The 23,096-nt window shown below is 47.7% G+C and overlaps 1 protein-coding gene across 1 annotated transcript in view; it reads left to right on the top strand.

Annotated features, from left to right (window-relative positions):
* Nucleotides 1–1,101: 1,101 nt before the first annotated feature.
* VILL (villin like) overlaps nt 1,102–23,096 on the top strand; it is a 36,381-nt gene continuing 14,386 nt past the window's right edge. The window contains exons 1-9 of the mRNA XM_058831239.1: nt 1,102–1,683; nt 12,254–12,335; nt 13,839–13,913; nt 15,904–16,100; nt 18,005–18,113; nt 18,434–18,544; nt 19,961–20,160; nt 20,248–20,326; nt 21,687–21,785. Coding sequence (XP_058687222.1) covers nt 12,267–12,335; nt 13,839–13,913; nt 15,904–16,100; nt 18,005–18,113; nt 18,434–18,544; nt 19,961–20,160; nt 20,248–20,326; nt 21,687–21,785 — 939 coding nt within the window. The 5' untranslated portion in view covers nt 1,102–1,683; nt 12,254–12,266. The remainder of the gene's footprint in view (nt 1,684–12,253; nt 12,336–13,838; nt 13,914–15,903; nt 16,101–18,004; nt 18,114–18,433; nt 18,545–19,960; nt 20,161–20,247; nt 20,327–21,686; nt 21,786–23,096) is intronic.

Genomic DNA, 23,096 nt, shown 5'->3' on the forward strand with positions numbered 1-23,096 from the left:
GAAGGAAACACAAAACATTGTTCCTCTGTCCCCTGAAACAGATGAACACTCCCAGCATGGTGAAATGAAGGAAGGAAATGAAAATAATGAAAGATGAAAGCTGAAGGCTGTTACAGGTTTATGAGCTGTAGACTGCAGACATAAAGGGAGAAATCCCTTGCTAGGAGTTGGTTTTGCACCTTAAACCGTGAAACTCAGATCTCTGCAGTGATCCTCACAGAAATGGGCACACCCAGGCTGAATAAGCAGGTCCAGCCCATGCCCTGGTTTGCAGCTCTCTGTGGTTAGTGGCACACAGGTCTGTAGGCAGCGTCACCGGTATTTTAGGCACTCTTCCCATTGCAGGTCCCTGAGGTCTAAGAGTGGTCAATGGATGAGACCTGTGGGAACTGTGGTTTAAGCCTATTCAGCCAGCTGGTTTAGCTGGTGAGCTGATTCATATTTATTTTCAGATTGTGGGGGCTAATCTAGAAAATTAAGGAAGTGACAAGAGAAAAATGTATCCGAAGGGAAGGGTGAGAATAGTTCCCAGTCCTGAGAGGTTGTGTGTAACCTTCATCCTCAGAGATGTGCAGAACACAGCTGGACACACAGCCCTGGGTCCCCCAAAAGTCTCCAGCCTCAGAGATGTGCAGAACACAGCTGGACACACAGCCCTGGGTCCCCCAAAAGTCTCCAGCCTCAGAGATGTGCAGAACACAGCTGGACACTGCCCTGGGTCCCCCAAAAGCAGAGCTGGGGGTGATGACAAGGCACCAAGCAGTGCCCTCTCCAGACAGGGATGTTCCCTTCAGCAGTGAGCAGCACCACACTCATGGCAGGCAGGAATGCAAGCTGGGAATGCCAGGAGATGGTTTTTCCTCAGATCACCCCCAGCCAGCCACATCAGGGAGCCTTCAGTGGCTGCAATATTACAGCCATCCTTCACAGGTCATTTTTTCCTCAGCAATAAGCTACAGGTGTCCACTCACCCAGCTTTCTGCTGCTGAAGGTGGCTCAGCAAACGCTGCTGGGGCTGTCTGGTTTATCATTACTCTGCTCCTGGAAGGGCAGCCCAGTTAAACACTCCAATGCTCTGTTACATCCCCATTCCAGTCACTAATCCTCACCCTGTCCTTGTGAGCACAGGGACAGCCAGCTCGGCCTTGCAGGGAGCAGAAGAGCAGGAATCTTCTCCCAGAACTTTTCCCCTCGGAACAGCTTTGCCAAAACTCGGGACAGTCAGAGCCAGGGGCTGGAGCTGGAGCTCTTTGGCCCCAAGAGTTAACCCGGCACCGCACCTTGCTTTGTCCCGCAGAGACCGAGAAAAGGGCGGAAAAAAAATCCCTCCTGTGCCCTCCTAAACCTGGACAAAACAGGTTTTTAATGAAAGCAGCACTTAATCATTATTCAGCGAATTCAGAGCGGCGGATATTTGATGCAAACACAGAGTTGGTTGGAACTCTCCCGTACCGGCTCCCTCTTTGTCCCTCCGTGAGCCTGGGAATGGGTGTGATCTCCGGGTAGGAGTGTCTCTGCGGTTAAGAAGAGGATTGAATTACCGAACAGTGCTGTTCCCGAGCTGACAAGGTAGCAGAACAGTGAACAAAAGTGCCTTGGAACTCGGCGGAGAGGAGAGGAGAGAAGGAGCTGGGCTCGGTGGACAAGGGGCACCTGCGAGGACATCGCGCACTTTGCAGCCAGGTAAGAGCCTCCTGCACCCTGCCAGATTTAACATGGCCAGAGCTGCTTCAGGACCTCTGTTACGTGGGATAGCAGGAAACAAACAAAAATTTAATATCCTCCACACTTAAAAATAAAACCAATCCTTCCCCTGTTACAAGGCAGGATGTTGAAAGGAGCCCACCCTGATTTACATCGTTTGGGGCTGGAACAAGCAGCTCTGAGCTTGCCAAGAACTCCGTATCAGGACACATCTTTTCCTTTAGCTCTCTGCACAGACTGGCTTTGATTTCGTGCAGAGACCAATTACCAGCGTTTTGTTTGGGCCTGGCTTGTTTTGTGTTTTGCTGTCGTGGGGATTTGCCCAAAGCTCGCCTGCCTTTGGGGATCCAGGCAGCCACAGAAAGTCTTTGGAAGTTCCCACCGATGGGTTTTATTGTCATCCGATCGACAGATTGCTAATGGCCGGGCTGCTGTGCTCTGTAAATAGAATGTTGTTCTCATCCTGCTCGTTTGAGATGAGAGTTGCACTGAGGTAAAATTGAGTTGTAATGGAGTTGAGCTGCGGGCTCATTTGCCAGTATTTTTCTTAGGCGTGCCTATTAAGAACATAAATATTTAACACAAAGGAGAGCTGATATGAATTAGCATCTGTGGGAGGTTCGCACTTATTCAAGGCTGCCCTAACGCAGATGTAAACAAGTGTTAGAGCAGCTGAAGCAAACTGGCCCCGCCAGAGCAGCACTTAGATGCTGGGTGAATCATCCAGGTGCTTTTTACACACCGCAGCCAAATGGGCTGATTAGAGCCTGCAAAGTAGAGATTAGACAATCACAGGGCACTCGTGGGGTTTTATCGTTCCCCCGGGATGCCAGGTGGAAGGCAATGCAAGGACGGGCAGAGCAGGAAAAACCCTATAGTTGTATTCCCTCACCTTCCTCCTGGCAGAGCCAGGTGAGCCTCCCCTCCTCCTCCTCCTCCCTGCACAATCAGGATCCTTTATCCTCCTCCAGCTCCTTTCTCTCCGGCAGACACGGAGGTTTCACGATGTTTTTTCCCAGGCAGGACTTTGAGGCAGCATCGCCAAGTTCTCCCAGCTGGGAGCAAAGGTTTTGTGCCATGGCTGTGAGCAGTGTCACCCTGATCTCCTGCCTTCTCCTGTGTCCTGGGGCTTAGGCTGTCAATAAATCCCTGCTCTTGCATGGCCAGGGATGCTGAAGATCTCCACGCTGTCTCCTGCTCTTTCCCATGGAGCTGTGCAAGTGTTTCTGCACTTTGAGCATGGAAGTTGTTATCTTTTCTATTATGGACCACCCATCCTGTGGTGATCCATCCCCAGCTGAGGAGGAGGCTGGCTTGGACACCTGCCCCATGCTTGGAAATACGCTGGGGCTCTGTGCTGGGCACATCCTGCTGGACCAAAAGCCTTCCCTCAGTTCCCACAGAGTTAAATACCTGCTGACCCACTTGGAAGCAGAGCAGGAAGAGAAATGCTCAGTGCAGTGAAGGGAGCTCAGGGCACAGCCAAAGCCTTGGTGCTTCCTGCCCCAGATGTGTTTTTGTCACCCCTGGGGAGCACTTGTGCCACCACTGACCCTCCTCAAGGTCCCTCCCTCATGACATTTTTGTTTCAGCCTTCTGAGATCCTCACTGGACTGACACAAGCCTCAGGTTGGGCTTTCCATGTCTGAAATGTCCATCTGCCTGAGCAAGGACTCCAGTGTAGCCACACCACACCCAAAGTTTCTCTCTTTGTTTATTTATGTATATTTTTCCACTTCTGTTGTCCCCTCAGAGGAGCAGATCCTTCAGTCACCAGGGGAAACACTCTCCCACAACTCATTAAAACCTCTCCTCTCATGAGCTCGCTCTCCATATAATACAACCCTGGAAATGGGCCTAATTGTGGTTTATCCTGGATGATTATACCTTTCTACTGTAATTCCACCCATTCTGGATGTGAAAGGGATGCAGAAAGGGGTGAATATTTGTCATTTCAAGTCTTTGGCATCTTTCACTCTGAAAAGTCCAGGCACCAAGTGACGTGCGTCCAATTCAGTTGTCTTGATTGCTGAGGAACTCTGCTTGTAGCAGAAACCCTCTCATTTGTTATCTGCCTTTATCTGAGCCTCTCCAGGCATATCTGAGGCAGTGCTGGGTACAGCAACAGTGGAACTTGTCATTACATTATATCCATGTCAGGGATGTGGCACGTGGGGGACCTTAAATTGCATGGTTGGGCTCCATCCTGGGCAGTTCCTGTGGCAGGAGCTATTCAGAGCAGTCGACCTCTTCTACCTAAAAATGTCCTGTTGCCATGCCCTGGGATGAAAGGAGAGGTTTGTGCCTGGCCCTTCATTTAAAACTGCTCTTACAAAAACAGCTGCACAGGGTAGGAAACAGGCAGTGCTGGAAATTATGTTCTTTTTTGGGTTAGAGAGACTATCTGGGTACTTTGGGAGTGTGCTAGGGGCCTGAATTACTCTCCTTTGCTGCTATCCCACCCATCCCAGCCTTGCAGATGTCTGGTTCCCTTCCTGGTGCTCAGACAAAACTCCCATTGGCAGCTCCTGGTGAAAAAGATTGTCCAGGATGAGTGACTCTGTCTAAAACTGCTTTTACAGTGTTCTCAGGGGTGTTTTATTCACCTGGCTTCTTCCAGGTGATGTGCTGCTCTCTCTGCTTTCATTTCTGCCCAGAGAAGCTGAGAGCAGCCTCACATCCCCCTCGGGGTTGGAAGGGCTGGGTGACACAGTGACAAACACACCACGGGTGAGGTGTGAACACAAGCCTGGAGGGTAACACTGCTACCAAAAAGGTGTGTGGTGCTTGAGAAACAAAATTTCCCTCTGAATAAACCTCTTACATCTCACTGGGCCAGAGATGGGAGTGCAGTCACCCACAGAGCACCTGCTTAGGTCCAGGGCTTTTCATTTGCAATCCAAAATGTAAACCTGTTTGGGTTTTTGGATTTGTTTTGGTTTTTTTTTTTTAATGGAAGTTCTGGGTTTCTCTTCCCAAGCTTGATGTCATGTTTGCAGATCTGAACTGGGACAAAACTGAAACAGTCCCTTCTTTTTGGTAGTTAATATTAATCTTGCCACTTTCCACAGGGAAGCCAATGCTCTGAAACCAGTTCTCCAGCTGGTCTGAGTGGAGACAGAGCATCTCCCTGCTCCATCACCACCAAAAAAAGGTCCTGAGGTCAAGAGCTTATTCAACTGCACTCATTAAGCTGTGCACCAGGGAAAACCTGCTCTTTGTCCTGCACACATACACATATGTGAATTCTTACAATTAATATAAAACTGTTGTGTGCAGCAGCAAAAATCCTAACTCTTGTTTTTTGAGAAGGGTGGGCCAGGTGGGCACTGGCACTTGGGTTTAAAGGAGGTTTTATTTGTGGTGTTTGTCTCAGTTCATGCTGGCAGAATCTTGGGACACAGTGGATGGGACTGAGCCCCCACACACTGGGAGAGCAGGGGGGGAGTGAGACAAACTGGGGTCCCCACCCAGGGGTTTTCCTGTTAGGCCAAGGGAACAGCAAGTCCCTCCTGTCCAAGATTCACTGGATCTGCCCTAGAGCAAACACCAGGATGAGGAGAACCACCCAGGGGAAGCCCTCCTAAGACTTGTGCAGCTGAAATTGAGATGCTCAAAAGAAGCTGGATAAATCCTGCTCACCAACCCTTCCTCCAGGATCTGCATGGGAAGCTGTGGCCTTTTCTTCAATTTCAGTTGGGAAAATGAATTTTTTTTTTTTTTTTTTAATTTTTTTCTTCCTCCTATAAGCTTTTGAAGAGCAGGTGCTCCCCAGGACACTCTTGCACAGGTGAACAAACACACTTTCTCTCCTCCCTGATGTCTCAGCTCTGATTTTACTTAACCTGCAGCCATGGGGTTAAATAATGCTCTGTTAGAATGCTGATGTGGCAGAGCATGGTAACTTTTTCAGTGGAGGTGGTGAGTAATTAGAAGTTAGTTAAAACCTGAGCCACTTCCCTGGAAACCGGGAAGAGGAATTAAAAGGTCTTTGCTTTCCTTCTGTGTGCACCTCCTGCCCTCACCATGGCATGAAGCTCTGCCTTTGGATTCAGTGCTGGTCCTGAGCCAGGAATTTCTCCCTTTCACCAGAGGAGAAAGAACTAAAAGAAAGGAGAGATTTGTTCCTGATGAATTGGCAAGCTACCTGCTCACCTTTCCCTTGGGATGGCTCTGTGCTGTTGCTGACTCAAAAACCCCACGGAGAGGGGCTGGAGGTGCAATGGATACCTTTGAAGTAGGTGTGCACCAAGCTGAAATTTATTATTTGACAAAAATGCACCTGGCACCACAGCAGCACAATGCTGTTGCTGGGAGCTTTTATGCAGAAGGTTTTTAACAGCTTCATGTGCCTGTTTTTTCCTCATGGATCTTCAGAGGGCTGGGTTTGCACAGCAGGAGTTTGTTATCAGTCACAGGGGCTGATTTCAGGGAGATCTTCCTGCAGCTCAGCCTCTGCTGCTGCTTAGGAAAGCTTTGAGTCTTTTAGGGCTGCCCTCAGCCTGCAGAGACCCTGCCTGCCTGCAAGAGCCTCCTGCTTTCAAAGACATCCTGGGGAAGAAGGACTCCCTGGGAAAGAACTCAGCCAGGAGCTGCGTGGGTGCTCTGACCTTCTCTGTAGGACACCAAGGCCTGCCAGCCCCACCTTCAGCCAAGTGGCTCTTCCAGAGCTTTTCCAGAGCCAGCCAGTGCTGAGCTCTGGGCTCCACATCCAGCGTGATGAATGTGGAAACTCAGACCGCATGACTCGGGAGCTGTGGCTGAAATCAAGGTTCTGATTTAATTGTCAGTGCATTGTTCCTGCACTGTGAGAAGTTTGCTGGGACAATGCAGCTCCATCGTTCCCAGGACAAGCAGTCACCTGGTAAAATTTTAGAGGGAGGACTCAGAGATAGCAGCAGTTTGGGGGGAAAAAAAATGCTCTGACAAATCAGTTTCCCAAGACCATCTGCTTAAAGATCAGGCTTTTGGAATGCCACCAGCAGGGAGATAAACAGAAGGGGACAAAGGGGATCATGAAGAGAGGTGTGGAGAGATGAGCAATGTTTCCTGGATGGAGCGAGGTGTTGAGCTAGAATTTATGGCAGGTGGAAATGCAGCTGCAAGGACCAGTCAAAGTCAGAGGAGATAAATCATGAGGTGCCTTCCTTTCTCAATCAGATGTCCTCTGAGGAATTCAGAGAGGGAGATGAGATACAGATTGAGGGCTAGTGCAACTGGGAAGGTGCTTATTTCCCAGCAGCATGGTATTTCCTTGTGCTCTTTGCTTTTATGTTAGGAACAATGGAAGGACTGGAGGATTAGTGAGAAATCCATCCTCACAAGGAGCTAAAAGGTAAAGCTCACAGCCTCAGTGGTTTTCTGGGAATGACCAAGTATCAGCTGCTAAGTCTGAGATGCCAGAAATGGCCAGGAGGTGAAGGCACAGGTCATAAGAGGCCACACTAAGCCAAAGGTCTGTCTGTTTCTTGTAAGGCCTGGGATGGTGGCTGGAGATGGGGTAAATTTCCAGGGTTCAAGAGTCAGAGCAGCTGGGTCCCAGGAAACACTGGTCAACTTTTTTTCAGGTGGGGCAAAATGATTATTGCTCTTTCAGAGTCCAAGAAATTCCTTGGCTAGATGAATCCAGGTTTCTGCACCCTTTAAATTTACTGAATAGGGAATTCAAACCTCTCCCGGGCTGTAGAGCACTTACAGTTTGAGAGGCCATCATTAACATTAAACCATCTCTTCATCCTGGGCTCTTATGTCCTCACTCACATTAACCCTGAACAGGCTCAGCATCCTCGGCATCCCAGCCCAGGAGCAAAGAGCAGACAGCAGCAGTCACCCGAGGTGTCAGGTAGCTCATGGAGTGGTGATCCCTGGCAGCCATTCATGGAAAAAGGGGAAAGCCTGCCCTGCTTAAACCAGTGAAGTCCTTTCTTATCTCCAGAGCCACTGACCCTGAGGAGCACAAATCTCAGTTCATCCCATCCAGTGCCCCATCTCAGCTTTTGATCCAGCACCACTTAAGGCTAAAAAATCCCTTCAAACCATTTCAAGATCCATCCTGATGATTTTGTAGCACGGACAGGGGACCTTTTCTGACCAGTGGAGGGGGCTGAAGCACGAGGGCCCATCCATGTGTTTGTCTTATTGCCAATCCCATGGGAAGGAGCAGCTTGCTGGAAGTGCAGCACCTGAGCAGCCACAGAGCCCGAGGAGCTGAGCCCAGAGAGCACAGCCCAGCCATTCACCCATCTCATTTCAAAGACATTAAGTAAAGCCAAGCCTGCCAGCTTCCCTAATAAGCTGTTCCAATGTTTAATTGCCCACCGTGATCAGAAATAGCATCTTATTTCAAGGCCTGCTTTACGTAATTTTAGCTGCCAGGCAACAGCTCTTTCCAAGAAGGCTGAAGTGCTCTCTGTGGTCACCCAGGCGTGTCTGGGCAGAGCCCTGTCCTTGGCTTGAGGGCCCACTGAGCTCTTGAACCTGGACCTCACAGGACTTGGAGCAGGAGGATGAGCCGAGCTTTTTCCTCTTTTCCCACCCCCACCATACATCTCCTGTTCCCTGCCCTCATCAGCACGCTCCAGAACATCCAGCATGGGTTGGAGGAAGGTCTTACAGCTCTTAATGTGTAACAACATGAGAGAGAAGACAAGCCCCATAGCTGGCACTCCCTGATTTTCCTCTGGCAGAAAAGCTGAATTTCACTCCTCTGGGCAAAACAAGAGTTAACCACTGTCCTCTCTGCAAACAAAAAATGGCACCTACTTGGGCCCAGATGCCCAACTATAGTGGAGACAATGAAAGCAATTCAACAGCCCCTGGTTTACCTCATCTAATGCCAGTCCAAGTATTCCCAATAATTAGGCCTTTCAGCCTGGAAAGGCTGGAGCCACAGCTGCTTCCTATTTTCCCAAAGCTGTACAGAGCATTAGTCATTTCACTGGGGGTTTTTTATTACCCTGACTACAGCCCAGGAAGCACGCGCCAAAACCCAGGCAAGCCAAAGCAGCCTGAATTCAGAGTGTGCTTCAGGAGCTTGAAACATTCCCCTGTCCCCTTTCTGAGTCCTGGTTTTTCCTCCCCACCCAAACAGCCCAAGACTGCCTGGAGAAACATCCTGCTAGGTCTGGGTTCCCAGCATGGACCGAGCTGACCCAAAGGAGCAGTGATTGCTGCCACTTCCACCCAGCCATTAATCATTAACCAGCCTTGGGAGTGACCTTGACACTTAATTAGTCATGTAGTCCTTCCTGAAGGCAAAGCTTTTCCCCTTGCTGTGCTGGTAGGAGAGGGGATGAGGGCTGGATTTAGCAAGCAGGAGTGTTGCTGTGATTTTGGCAGTGCACAGAGGGCAGGGGGTGTAAGGGAGACCCATCTGCCTTCGCCCACCAGCTTTGTTGCCTGGATTGTGGCAGGAAAAGCTTTGATTTTAGCTTTGGAGGATCCAGGCGCCCCTGGCTGTAACATCCAGTCAAAGGCCAGCTCCAATGTTCAGTTTCCAGGTTCTCTGTCCTCAGTCAAGAGCAGAATTTGAGCTTTGCAATTTGATTTACAGCACCTCAACCAAGTGGTGATGACCCAGCAGAGCAGCTCCAAGCCAGAGGTTGCCTTTGCTGTGCAGTGGCCACCTCTCAGCCCACATTTGTGGGGTGAACTTTTCTCCTCTTCCCACGGAGAGAGGAAGATTTCCCTGGAAATGGTGGCAATAGGATAGGCTGGCCCTGGAGGTGGAAATCGAAGTTGCAGGTTATTAATGTGGGGCAGAGAGATGTAAGCTACAGCTGCTTCTCTCCTCCCTTCCCAGGTAAAGCTGTGTCTGCAGAAGGAAGCAAATCCATCCCCATAACCAGTGATTTTCCCTGGTGAATTCCTGCCCCAGAGGCAGCTGACTCACACCTCTTGCCAATTTGCATTTCACCTCATGCTGAGCAAAACTGGTTTGACTGAGATAAAGACAAGGCTGCCCCAGACGCTGCTTTTGAAACCCCAAGACTCTTAACTCTTAAATCCCTTTTATCTTTTTCTTTTTAATTTCCAGAAGTTTCTGCCCTTCATGACTTCAGCACAGATGGGAAGATTTCACGCCATAAATACCAGATTTCACGACTGGACAGGAGTTGAATTATGGGATCATTAAAACCCCACATTAAATCACTAATGAAATGAGCTGTCTGATTACATAAGTCATATTCCTATTATTTCTAACTTGGCCACTGGCCGAAAGAAGTTGGAAAGTCCAAGGAAACAGACAACCTTGTCTGTGACTCACACTCCCCAGCCAAAGCCCTTAGGAGGAAGGGAGGGACACCATTTCTCAGAAAAGTGGGGTGTCAGCACTAATTGTGAGGTTTCAGATGGAGAAATGATCCCCAGGAGCGAAGGAGATCCAGGGCCCTCATTTTTAATCAAACAGGTTTGATTGTGAATCTGTGGAGCACTGCTGTCTCTCAGAGGTTCTGTCCAACACGACTGCCTGTGGTCAGAGGAACCTCAGCATCCTTTGGGTTAACTTTTCAGGGAGAGGTTGGGATGCTGGGAGAAGCAGGGATCCAGCTGTGTCTCACAGCTGGCCAGCTGCTGGTTTCCTGAGCTGTTTGGAGGAGAGCAAGACGCCTGCTGCCTTCCCCAGGGAGAAGTGTCAGTGGTGCTAAAAATCTTCACTGCCCTCAGTTATAAATGTCTTTGCTGGCTTTGTTCTCAGGTTCTTCCTGTTTTGATGCTGGAAGGAAAAACCCCTAAATAAATTAAAAAGATGGCTGAGGGAAGGAGGCTTCACTTGGGTTTTTCCTTGATAGGGACCTTTTGAGTGTGACATTAAAAGAAAGGAGAAGTCTTTTGGCTAAAGATCTGAACTAAGACCATGTTTTGTATTTAGCTCCTGATAGCCCTGTACTCCAGGGCTGTAGGTGAGTCAGGACACCATTTAGAACAGTGTCTGTCTCCTCTGTGGACACTGAAATATCTTCCTGGCTTTTAATCTGTGTGGGTGTCAATCACCTTTCTGGGAATTGAAGTGAAAAATGTCTTTTTTTGTCCTTGCTGTTCATCTTCCTGCCTGGAAGCTCTCTGGAGGACCTGAGAGGGAGCTGAAGGTTGCTGAATGTGTTCCTGAGGCCACATGGACTCAGTCTCTGACAGTCCTTCTGTGCTCAGGAAGGAATGAGCACTTCTGGCTCCTGCTGCTGAGCACTGCCAGGCTGTGCCTGCTCAGGTAACAGGGAGTGCTGGGGCTGTGCTCAGAACACCCCAGGAAACACCTGCATCTCCCTACTGCCTGAGCAAGGAGCCTGGCTCTGGCAGCTCTGGGCTGTGGGAGGTCTGGATGGACCAATGTTCTTGCCTGTGGCAGCATTTTTTGTGCTTTTGCTTAGTGTGCAAGCTCTCCAGGGTGACCAGCACTTGTTAGGACTTCACGGTGTCACATGCAGTGCTCGTAACGCGAGCAGTGAACACCTGGCAGGGATCACATCTCTGTTCTTGCCCTCCTTCAGAAGAACACTGAGCTGTGTTTTCTCTGGAGGCTGGGCCTGGATTTGTGAGCAGGACTGGCTGATAGGGAAAAGGCTGATGTGGATTGTGCCCCTGCACAAACACAGCCTGTTCTGCGGCTGCTGCAGCGGAGCCAGCTCCGATAGGATGGAACTCCACGCTTTGGTGTACATTGCTTTGGGATTTCACTTGCTTCAGAAAGTTGCCCTGTAAACAAGCTGGGTTCAGAAACTGTTTCTTGAGCAGAAACCTCAGCAGTAGGAACAGGGAGCATAGCTAAGGATACTCCTTTTTTTCCCCCACAGCTGGTAGATATGATAAAGGATGGATGGGAGACCTCCACCCATCAGAGGGGCAGCTGAAGACACAAAAACCATCTCAAATATTCTCAGGCACCTTTGTGTGGGCAGCCTGAAAGCTGCTTCTTCCCCATGCAGGCAGCAGAACTTAGGGAGATGCTGGTTTTTGTGTAAAATAGACATTCTGGCTATTGACTGGATCACCCTGTGTGCGCTGCTGTGCCTGCACTGAGATGGGAGCCTGGTGCCCTGAGATACCTGTCTCAGTTTGGACCTGAATATTGGCCTCAGGTAGAAGGGCTTCATTCCTTGGGCTCCCAGTGCCCCAAGGCCAGGGGAGCTGACCTGATCTGACCTCCAGTGACTGGCCCAGGAGGGCACAGGACTCCTGGAGGTCCGCTCATGTCTCCTCCACTCCTCATACCATTGTGGGGACAAACCAGTCCTGAGTCAGGTCCAACAACCCAATGGATCCTTTCCACCTTGCTCAAATCCAAGGAAAATAATCCCCCAGCCAAACAACAGTGTCCTATCCAGTGTTTGCTGGGCTGTGATCCTACACTTTGCTTGGTGAGCATGGATAGCCTGGGAATGGGGGTTCAGCCCACCTCACTGTTAATGGCAAAGAGGCAGAGACACTTCAAAGTGTGGATTTTCTGTATTAAACCTGCCCTGACAGTAAGAGGAACCCAGCTGACCAGCACACTCACTGTTGCATCTAATCATATAATTATGTTGGGTTCTCTTCTTCCTTTGCCTTCTAGCTCAGACTGCAGGATGACAGACGGTGACACAAATCTCCCAACCATCGAGAGAAAGCTGGGACTGCAGATATGGGGCATAGAGGTAGGACAAGAGTGATGCCACATGTCCTCTGTCACATCTCCTCTGCACATCTGTGTGTTTATGTTTCAAGGAAGATGAATTCTTGCAGTAATCTGTGTGGGAAAAGAGGGACCTACAGATAACATAGAGTGGGAAACAGACTCAGTATTTCCCCATGAAATGTTCAACGTGTTATTGTTTTGGTTTTCTGCTCTGTAACACGGAGATGATAATATTTACTAAGGAAACAGGAATGTGGTGGGACTGAAAGAATTCCTCCAGCACTGGAGGCTTTTCTCACCCCTTTTTGTAATCAATGCAAGGCTGCTTTATCACGCCAGAAATTCCCTGTTTCACCAAGATGGGTTATCCATAGGTAGCCTTAGTTCACACCAGCAGCTGCCATGGGGAAGACACCTATTTTTGCAGCAAAGGCATTCCATGGAGTCTATTTGTACTTCTTCCTTGCCTTTCCTACTCTGTCACTGCAAGGATAGCTCCTGCAGCCTGTGAGGTTGCCTTTTTGCTATTGGTGGTATCTGATTTTGGATTGGAACCAAGCTGTATTCAATTCTGCCTTTTCCTGGCCCAATTCACCAAGAACATTCCCCTGCAATGAGAGTGGGTTTAGACTGAGGTGCAGAATCCACTCAGAGGAGCAGTGGGAAGAGGCTCCAACATCTCCAGGTGATATTCAACAGGTCACAACCACATTCCAAATATCACAGGGTCTTCACCTTTCCATTTCTCTCCCAAGCACTGCACTGAGCAGCTTTCCAGAGGATCTGTAATTAGAGCTGTGTGGGTTCACAGGGGTCAGGCTGGTACGCTGGGAGACAAGTCAGGCCAGCAGAAGAATGTGTGTCTCTAATTTCAGGAACCTCAGAGCCAGCTCCAGCCCAGGAGCTGCGTGTGGACTGGTGGATGGCACAGCCAGGCACTTGTGCTGGCCAGGCATGGCTGGTTAATTATGCACTTGTGCTAGAGGAAATCTGCAATCTGGAGGGGTGAGGGACCATCAGTGTCCTCACCTCTGTCTTTTCTCAGCACTGCTGGTTGCCCTGAACCTCCAGCAGAGTGGTTATACTAACAAAGTGCTGAAAGCTGTCCTTGAACTCACAGGCACTGAGTAAAAACTCAGTAAAACCTTAGTTTGTGCCCAAAACTAAACCTAGGATGAGATGTGCTCACTCTCCTGGGAAATTCCCTATAAATGCAAGCTCTGGAGCACTTTAGCCTGAGCCCCAGGTCTAAATCCACAGGGCTGCAGAAAAGCAAGGAGACTAAAACATACTTATCAGTCTGTCCAAGCAAAATCATCCTTTTCCTGTTCTCACACCTTAGTATTTTGAATATTCCCTCCAGAAGTGGCATTTCCCAGCTCACAAACTCATCCCTGATTCTTCCTTCTCCAAGCCCTGATTGTCACCTCAGTGTTTTTCCACCCCAGCCTGTCCTGTTTCATACTCACCAAGTTCTGGCTTTTCACTTTTAGCAATGATCCCCACTCTGATTTCCTTACAGAACATGAAGATGGTTCCTGTACCTGAAAAAGCTTATGGGACTTTTTTTGAAGGAGACTGTTACATCATTTTACACGTAAGTAAGACAGCAAACACTGGTATCTGTTGGGCAACTGGTTCAGCCCTTTTTATTTAGATCTGCCTTGGTTCCTGTCCTGTGGAAAAAGCACTGTTGAAGTGGTTGTGCTCACCATCTAATCATGGATCTGAACTTCACATGGCTGTTGTGACAACACTGTTTGTTTATAAATCAGAAGTTCAGAAGAGCCATTAACTTAGTAATTCATTAAAAGTGTTTATCTTCCAATCAACTGAGTCATGCCCAGGTATGGCAAAATGACCAGTACATTCCTGGAAAACTCAATTAAGGTCTACATTCAAATGATTTATGGGAGTCCTTGGGGGATGTGGGATGTGACCAGCTGTAGGGTCTCATTTTTAGCAGATGATGTGGGATGTGAAGATGTTCCATGTCGTGTGTCACGTAAACAGCAGAGGCTCTGCAGCCCGTCTCATGTTCCCATAAGGACACTTCAGCCACACCCAGATTGGGTCCAGACCTACCTGCAGCCTGAGCCTGGGCTGGCTGTGAAGGGCTGCTGAGAACCAGCTCTGTGCAAACTGCCTTGTGTTCTCAGATTTTGGCAGGAGGATGATGTGTTACACTCACCTCCTAAAATTCCTTCCAAATCTCTTCATCTGCATGGAACAACCCAGGTCCCATTGTACCAAACCCCATCCATATGGTGGAAACCAGAAGCATTTCCCACTTCCTGGGTCTGAGAGTGCCTCCTGCAAACCTCTCTGTTGGTGGAGAGGCAGCAACGCCTACGGTGCCCCACAATAACCAACTGCACATCCACCATATGCCAGGATGGGAAAGCAGGCTGGGACAGCAGCACAGGATGTGTCTCAAATGCCCCACACATGTGCCTTTGGGGTGCCTTCTGAGTGCTGCAAGCCTGAGTTACAGGCCTACAAACACAGCTTAGAGCAGAATACTGAGTCCTTGCAGGGAGCTGACAGTGTAAATAGGGATTTTGATACTCACAGGCTCAGCTTCTGTTGCAACAACTTCCCCAGGCAGAAGAGCCCTTTATCAGCCCACTATTCTCCTTTTCCCTGGAAGACAGGAGAGTAAAACACTCATCATTGTAATCTGCTTCTTTACTGGAGTCTCTTCAAATAAAGACCTTCCGTGGGACGATAGGACTTTGATCATCTTCAGTAGCAATGTATTAAATTGAACAATTTTTCCACAAATTAATTATCTGTGCCTGAGGAACAGAACAGTATCTTATTCAACTCCTTCTGCTGTGTTTCACTGTGGTATCACTGCACAAAGCAAATAAACAGAACTTAGTGTCAAATCCAGCTTAGAAAATGAGCTTTTATTACCTTTCCCAGGTGTCCACAATGGGATTTAACACAGTGGGTGCTGAAAATTAACTGGCACAACTCAAATAACACTGAGCACACCTTCTTCTCAGCCTGCTTGCCTCCTTTTTCTAGGCTGCTGGGGTTTCCTGTAATAAGACAAATCCCAGCATGCACACACTGGTTCAGCTTCATTTGGAGTTATGTCTGTTTTGCAATTCAGCAGGAATTCTGAGGCAGTTTGTGCTGCTCTGTCATGTGCTATGAGAACGACAACAGGAAAGAAAGGGTAACATCCCAGGCAAATAAACAGCAGTGTGCACTGCATTTCAAAAGGTGATCTATGAAAAGAATCTGCTTTAAGTCTTAATATCAAAATATACAATAGTAGGGCAAGGTGAACACATTAATTTTTGTAATTGCAAAGGTGTTCAGTTTTCCTTGATGATAGGAGTTATAAAAGAATATCAGACAGAAACATCCTTCAGTTCAGTTTATAAAACCCATAAATCACTCTGCTGAATAAGGAGAGCTCCAGGTTGAGCTCCCAGGGAGTACCTGAGGCTCTGTCCTCTCTCCCATTACCAAGGAGAAGGGCAGAACTGGGTAAGGGCTCCGTGGTCACTTGCTTTTCCCACACAAAAATGGGCTGTGCCTTCATCCTGGCTGGTCCTTCCCACCTCTTCCAGACCAAAAGGACATCCCGTGGCTCCGCTGTGGATCTGCACTACTGGATTGGCAAGGATTCCTCCCAGGACGAGCAGGGTGCCGCGGCCATGTACGTCACCCAGCTGGACACGGCGCTCGGGGGCAGCCCCGTGCAGCACCGCGAGGTGCAGGGACACGAGTCCGAGACCTTCCAGAGTTATTTCCGCAATGGGATCATGTGAGTAGCTCCAAATGACCTACATCGAGGTGGGTCATGGCTCCTGGGGTCCTCTGTGCTTCTCTACGTCTCTGAGATATCCATGTCTTGAAAATGTGAAAAATACGGGTCAGCCCTGATGCTGGTTAAAATTCAGAGTGAAGAATTCCCATTTTGAGAGAATTATTTATGGCATTCAGTCTGGAGCCATGGCATTCTGTTTCCCTGGTCATTTTCCCAGATATTTGCAGTAATTGAATCTTAACCTCCCTTTGTTCACCTCAGGGTCTTCGTTCCTCTCCTCCACAGACTTTCAAGTGCACATTCAGAGCACTTCAGAGTAATATCCACCTTAAAGTGAAGTGTTGATTTGGCTCATGCTGGGTGTAATGTTCCTGTAGTGGAAGGAAAAATTGAGTGAACTTGTGTCATCTAAAAGATAATGTTGAATGTATGATATGCTGATATGTTGAATCCAGTCTTTGCTCACTCTGAGGTTTTTGGAAGGATTCCAATTACTGTCCTCCAAGGAAGATCTTCATTGGCAATAACACCCTTAGTGCTGCTTTGGTTTCAAGCAGCTGGAGGAAAATCAGATGAAAACCCATCCTGGGTCAATATCCTCCATCCCAGTCTGGCTGGATATCTCTGTCTTGTGCATCTCAACAACCTCTCATGAATCTCAGAACTTTTCTCAGAAAGAAAAGTGCTTTTAGCCTCGTCTTAAAGATGAGTAAGGGGCAATGAAGGATTGAAAATCAGAAGCTCAAAACCAGTCTATCTGGAAACCTATCTGCCTCTGAAGTCAGCATGAATTAGAATTCATCTGAGTCTAAGCCACATCCCTGTGGTCAGTGAGGAAGTCTGAGGCAGAATGAGAAATTAAAGCAAGCTCTTTCCACGTCTTGGCAGGTGGACTAATCACTGAGCATCCTTCTGTGGATATCTTAAATTGGGCCAAACAAGTTCAAAGTGCTGTGAGTCTGACATTTCTGACCACATTAGCCAGTACCTTTCCAGCCATGATAAAATACATCTATTACCCACATGGCAAAAACTACAATCAACAATTGTCTCTTTTTTCCCCTGAATGGCAATTCCTCTAAATGGCAATTGTGTCAATTATTACTGTAGTGTGAACAATGGATCTGTTTTCTAAAATGGTCTAGGATATGTAAGAGTGGATTAGATTTACCCAAAATACACTAAAAGGGCTGTGGGACTTGCTGTGGGGGGGTTGTGCCCTCTCATGATTGTGCAAAGTTGCCACAAGAGAGGAGAATGGCACTGGGGCATGAGGTGATAGTGCTGAGTATTGCAAAGTGTGTGTTCAAGAATGGAAGAAAAAAATTGGGAGGTGATATCTGAGATAAAGACACTGTCCTGCACCTGTTTGCAGTTTTGTTCTGCTTCTGGCAACACTTTCCTGTCTAAGCTGCTTTTCATAGAATAACTATTTTGAAGAAAACAAAGTTTTAGCAAGAAGTTTGTTTCCTGCCAAGGCTATTTCATATTTTAATTGAATGCTTATGGAATATTTCAGTTTTGGGATGCCACTGCCATGGTCAATGGGGTTTTCAGTTTGATTGTGTTACAATTCCATTGCCATCCCTGACCTGCCTGTTCATCTCCTCCCAGGATGTTTAATGCTTGAAATCGATGACCTTGAAAGGCTTGTCCAACCTAAATGATTTTATAATTCTGTGCACAGCAGCAACACAACACCCATAACAGGCAGACAGACATCATGATAAGGACCAGGAACAGCAATGAGGCAATCCAACATTTGCCACTGCAATTTTAGGACTTTGAGGACTTGCCTCTTGATTTTTCAGTTGTCACCAAAAGCTTGGGATGTTCTCAGAGGATAGAGAACAAGGTATTTTCTAACCAGCTCTAACTCTTTATTCTGTACCACACAACAGCTACAAGAAGGGAGGAGTGGCTTCAGGATTTAAGCATGTGGAGACCAACATGTACAACATCAAACGTCTTCTTCACGTCAAGGGCAAGAAGCACGTGTCAGCCACAGAGGTGAGAAGCCCTTGCTCTTCTCATGGATCATTTCTCCCTCCCTGTCTTCCTACACTCATTTTTGAGCAGATTTGCCTGGTGGGTATCTCATTTCTGCTCAAGAACTTCTATTTCAGGACAGCTTTCAAGTCCTCACTTGAGGGTTTGGTGTTACCACAAGAGAAGCCACTGTGCTCAGTGCTGAGCACCAAGCAGAACGAGCAGTCACTGCAAACCCGTTCTTACAACCCCAGGGACAGGTTTGCCATGGCTGTGATTTGTCACCTGCAGCTCTCCCTGCCCTCCCTGCTCTGCCAAACTCTCTCATTTCCCTGTGGCAGGTAGCACTCTCCTGGGACAGTTTCAATAAGGGAGATGTTTTCTTGCTGGACCTTGGTAAAGTACTGATCCAGTGGAATGGACCCAGCTGCAGCATTGCTGAGAAATCCAGAGTGAGTACAGGCAAAAGCCACTTGGTTTAAGGTTTCATCTTTTTTTGATGCCTAAGAGGAAAAAAAAAAAAAAAAAGAAAAACTCAGTTGTTTTCACAGCTAAAATCTTAAGAGCAGCAACATGGAGATGATGTAAATAGTGACAAATTTTCTACTTGCCCATTTGCTGGTTTTAGAGGCCCATGAAATTGCTTTGTTCCAGTTCAGACCCGGCCTCAGGTTGCGTTTCACAGGCAGCCAAGGGCACATTGTTACTTCCAGCCCCAGAAAGTCATCCAGCTCCCTCTGGAGCTCATCTCCATCCCCCTGTGCCCTGTTGTTTTCACAGCATAGGATTAGAAAGTCAGCAACTCCAGGTTTAGCTTTAGTAACCACCCCAGGGTAGATTAATTTTAATTTTTTGTTTTCAGCATCACCAGGGAATTCTGGCTTGGTCAGTATGAGACAAGCAGGAATACATTATCCAGGTGCTGACAGGTCAGATCTATAGCTCTGAAGGCACTTTGCAAAGGGATTGTTATCCTTATTTTACTGATACAGGAACCAAGATACAGAGATAGAATAAAGCAAGATAGAGCAGTGGATGATCAGCAAAGCTGATGGTGGTGGTCATTGTAATATTAAAAGGCAGGTGGGTCTGCTCTGTGTTTGGTCTCCCCTGATGAACTGGGAGAGGGGGTAGCTCCACTGGGAGAGGGGGAATCTCCGCAGGGAATGCCATTTTCAGGGCACAGTGGAGATCCTATGGATACTGAAGAAGACACAAAGCAATCCTCAGCTCAGGAGGGGGAGCAGGTTCACAGCTGCTGGGTTCATCTCGGGCCTCAAGCAGGTCATTCCCTATGTCTGATAAACAGAGGAATCTTTCAAAGCTGTTGCAGTGAGAGTCATGGGAACAAAAAAATTCAGTTGAAGATGGAGATTTCAGCCTAATTAGCTGCTTGGCATTTCACACTGCTTTTTTTTTCACAGAAGACATCCATGTTTTTTGAGCACTTGAATCATTTAAATGTAAAACAACACCGCGGGGTGGCCAGGGTCCTGCAGCTCTGCAGCATCCTGCCTCAGTGGCCTCAGCATGTGTTCATCTCTCCCCCAGACCACCCCATGAGACCTCTGGACCTGCTGGTGCACACTCACACACAGGCAGTGCCTATTGTGGCTCCCACGTGCCTGTGCCCTGTGGGAACAGCATCAGCAGTGACTACAATTAGCAATATTTTCCTATGAGTTAGTTAACAATCAGGCATTACAGACATATCTGCTTCTTTAATGGCTAAATTTGGAGGACACTAGGAGCTTCAGAGAGCTGTGCTAATCTGGCTTGGGCTGTTGGTTCTCAGTCACTGTTTGGGGTCTGGGGCTGGTTGGGTTTGTGGTGTGTGTCAGGACTTACCCCTGTGGGTCCTCATGCAGGGTCTGGCTCTGGCTCGGAGCATCAGGGACAGCGAGAGGGGAGGCCGTGCTCAGATTGGCATCATTGACAACGAGAGGGACTCCCCAGACCTGATGCAGATCATGAGGATGGTGCTGGGCGAGAGGCGCGGGGAGCTCCGCGACGCCATCCCCGACACCAAAGCAGACGAGCTGCAGAAAGCGAACGTCCGGCTCTACCAGTGAGTCCTGGGCTGTGCTCCAAACCCCATCCCTTGTCACAGAGGGCTCTGTGGGGTCTAACTCAGCTCCGTGGCTCTGTCTTGCAGTGTCTATGAGAAGGACAATGACCTGGTGGTGCAGGAGATTGCCACCCGGCCACTGACGCAGGATCTGCTCCAGCACGAGGTGAGAAAAAGCCAGAGTGGCCTTTATTGTGAGAAAAGGAGGCTGTGGCTCACTTTGTTTTCAGCTGAGCACCTGTTTCCTGAAAATTATCAGGCCTTCCATCTCTAGGAGAGCTTAGCCCTGCTGTTAGGTTAGGACAGCTTAGCCCTGCTACAGTCTCAGCAGCCGGAGGTAGGTGGTGTGTTGAAGCTGTTCCAAGAAGAGATGGCAAATTGATGCTCTCAGCCAAGGATTATATTAGCTTGGCAATCACAGTGAGGGAGAGCTGCATACCAGGAATAAATTCCAGATGGAATGAAGGCTTCTTAATACCTGATGTTCAGGGATAGCCTTCCCTCTGCTGACTCCAGAGCAAATAAATACTCTGCTCACGAAACCAGGGAGATTTGTTTTCGTGCCGTAGCAAGTGGCTGGTCTCATTGACCCACCCTGGAAGGAGATTTCCTGACAGACCCTCTCTGCAGAGTTTTTCAGAAAACAGAGGCTTTTCCTCTGACTAAAATTTGGCAGAGAATTGCTCATCCTTAATTCTCTGCAGTGCAGACCAGCCTATTCCAACGCAGCACTGTGCCGCAAGGCTCCCGCTCCCCTTTTCATCCTGATGTCAGCCTTGTTAAAATCTCAGCCTCCCTTTGCAGACATATAAAGCCTTTTTTCTTCTTTCATAGTTCAGTTTGAAAAAGGAGCAGCCTTTGGTCCCACTGTGCTTGGAGCACCAGCTCTCTGCAGTGGGGATGGGCTCAGCACACACCTCATCCCCTCTGGGTTTGGGATCCTGCTGCGTTCACAGCAATGCAACACCTTGAGCTCCAGATCAGGGATCTCAATGAGGACAAAATATTCATGCAGAAGATGTCTAACTTGGACCTTTCCTGCTCCTTTAGTAGCAGATATGGGCATAAATGCAGGCAGCAGCAGGCTGGGGTTGATATTTCAGCATACACTTCTCCTGGGCCCTTTTAGAGCTGGTGGTGTTTTGGTTTGAGAACACATCCTACGAGGTGGTAATAGCCAGTTCTGAGCAATGCCTAAGAAAAATACAGACTTTAACTAGCTACAATTATAAATCAGCAGCCTGGGCCAGGTGTGCCCACACCTGTGAGATCCCCTGCCCTGTGGGCTTGGTGGTAGCTGTACTCCATTTATAAACCATAAGAAATTCATTCTCTGTCACCGCTGATAATGGCTGCACCAGGGTTAGAGAGAAAGAGAAAGGCAGAGAAATGAGCTGGATATACATCTAACCTAAATCTTCAAGAAGAATCCAACCTGATTAGGCTACAAATGGTTGAGCTTTTCCTGCAAGAGCTTTTCACATCTGTTTTCTTCTGTTTCCTGTTTTTTTTTGGTTTAACCTCAGGACTGCTACATTTTAGACCAAGGTGGCTTCAAAATTTACGTCTGGAGAGGAAAAGCCTCCAGCCCAGAAGAGAAAAAAGCAGCATTCACTCGAGCTGTGGTGAGTTGTAATAGAGTGCAAACAATGTTGTGGGTGGCTGATATGTGCTGATCTAGATCTGACCACTAATTATAATTAAGTGTAGGTCTTGGGGAGCTGGCCTGTGTAATAACAGAGAGAGAAGTTAAATGTCTAGGGGAGGCATGATGACATAAACACAAAATTGTTAGGCATCAAATTGGGCTAGAACTAAGACCTGGCACTAAAACTAAGAAAAAAAATGGTTAAAGAAAATAAAGTATATATAAAGTATAAAGGGTTAAAGAAAATAACCGTATATATGGTTAAAGAAAATAAAGTATAGCCATAAGTGTGGTTACAGAAAATAAAGAAAATAATTTTCTACATGGTAAATAGTGAACTTCTGGAAACTGTTGGTTCAAGGGATGGTGGTGTCAGAGAGGATCAGCAGGGTCAAGATAGGATTAGACAAATTCATGGTCAAAAAGTGCATAAACCAATAATAAAGGGGTGCTGGCATCTGTGTGTTATTTTCTGTTAGAGCATTCCTGTCTTCCTCTCAGAAAAAATTAACCTCAAGGGAGCCTGAGCAAGTAAGGTATTTGGTATTTTTTTACAAGTTGGCATGTTGGAAGTTGAGGCTATGAGGGAATTAGACATTTACATATGGGAAGACCATAAATGGCTTCATCTTCCATGAGATCTAATTAGGAGATACTGAACTTCAGTGGTTCCATCTTCAGTAAGGTCCTACCTGGGGACACCCAGCTTCAATAGGATTGTACCTATTGTCTCAGAGAAGATAAGCTTAAAAAACTTTGTCTTAGAACTTATCTAACTGTTCTCTGTGCTCCTTTCAAGAGCTTGACTCAGGCTCATTTTAGTAGGCAATCATCTCTGCAAATTCTGGCCCTGAGCTACACATGTAGAACAAAAGATGTGTCTTTCTTTCAGTGTGGCAGGTGGGAGGGAGGGGAGGACCATCTGCTGTGCTTTTCCCTGAGGGCAGTGTGTGGCTGCAGTTTTTACAGCAGAAGTTGGATGCTCAGAGAGCAACAATCAGGTTCCTTCCCCAAACCACTGCTGCCAGCACTGCACCTTGGGTCATCCTGGAGCCTTCTGAGATAAGCACAGGAGCGGTTCCCAAAACTGAGCAGGGATTTTGGCACTGTGGCAGAGCACAGAACATTTTCTTCACGCTCATATTGTATCAAGCACCTAGTTGAAGCAGTCTTTTAACTCAATGGTAGCACTATTGCAAAGAAATAATATGGGTTCAGGGAAAAAAGTTAAAAAATAATAATAAAGATTTGTGAGAGTTTAGTCCCTTCAGAATAGACTTCATGCTCT

The sequence above is a fragment of the Poecile atricapillus genome, chromosome 2 (genome assembly GCF_030490865.1).
Source record: "Poecile atricapillus isolate bPoeAtr1 chromosome 2, bPoeAtr1.hap1, whole genome shotgun sequence".
NCBI lineage: Eukaryota > Metazoa > Chordata > Aves > Passeriformes > Paridae > Poecile > Poecile atricapillus.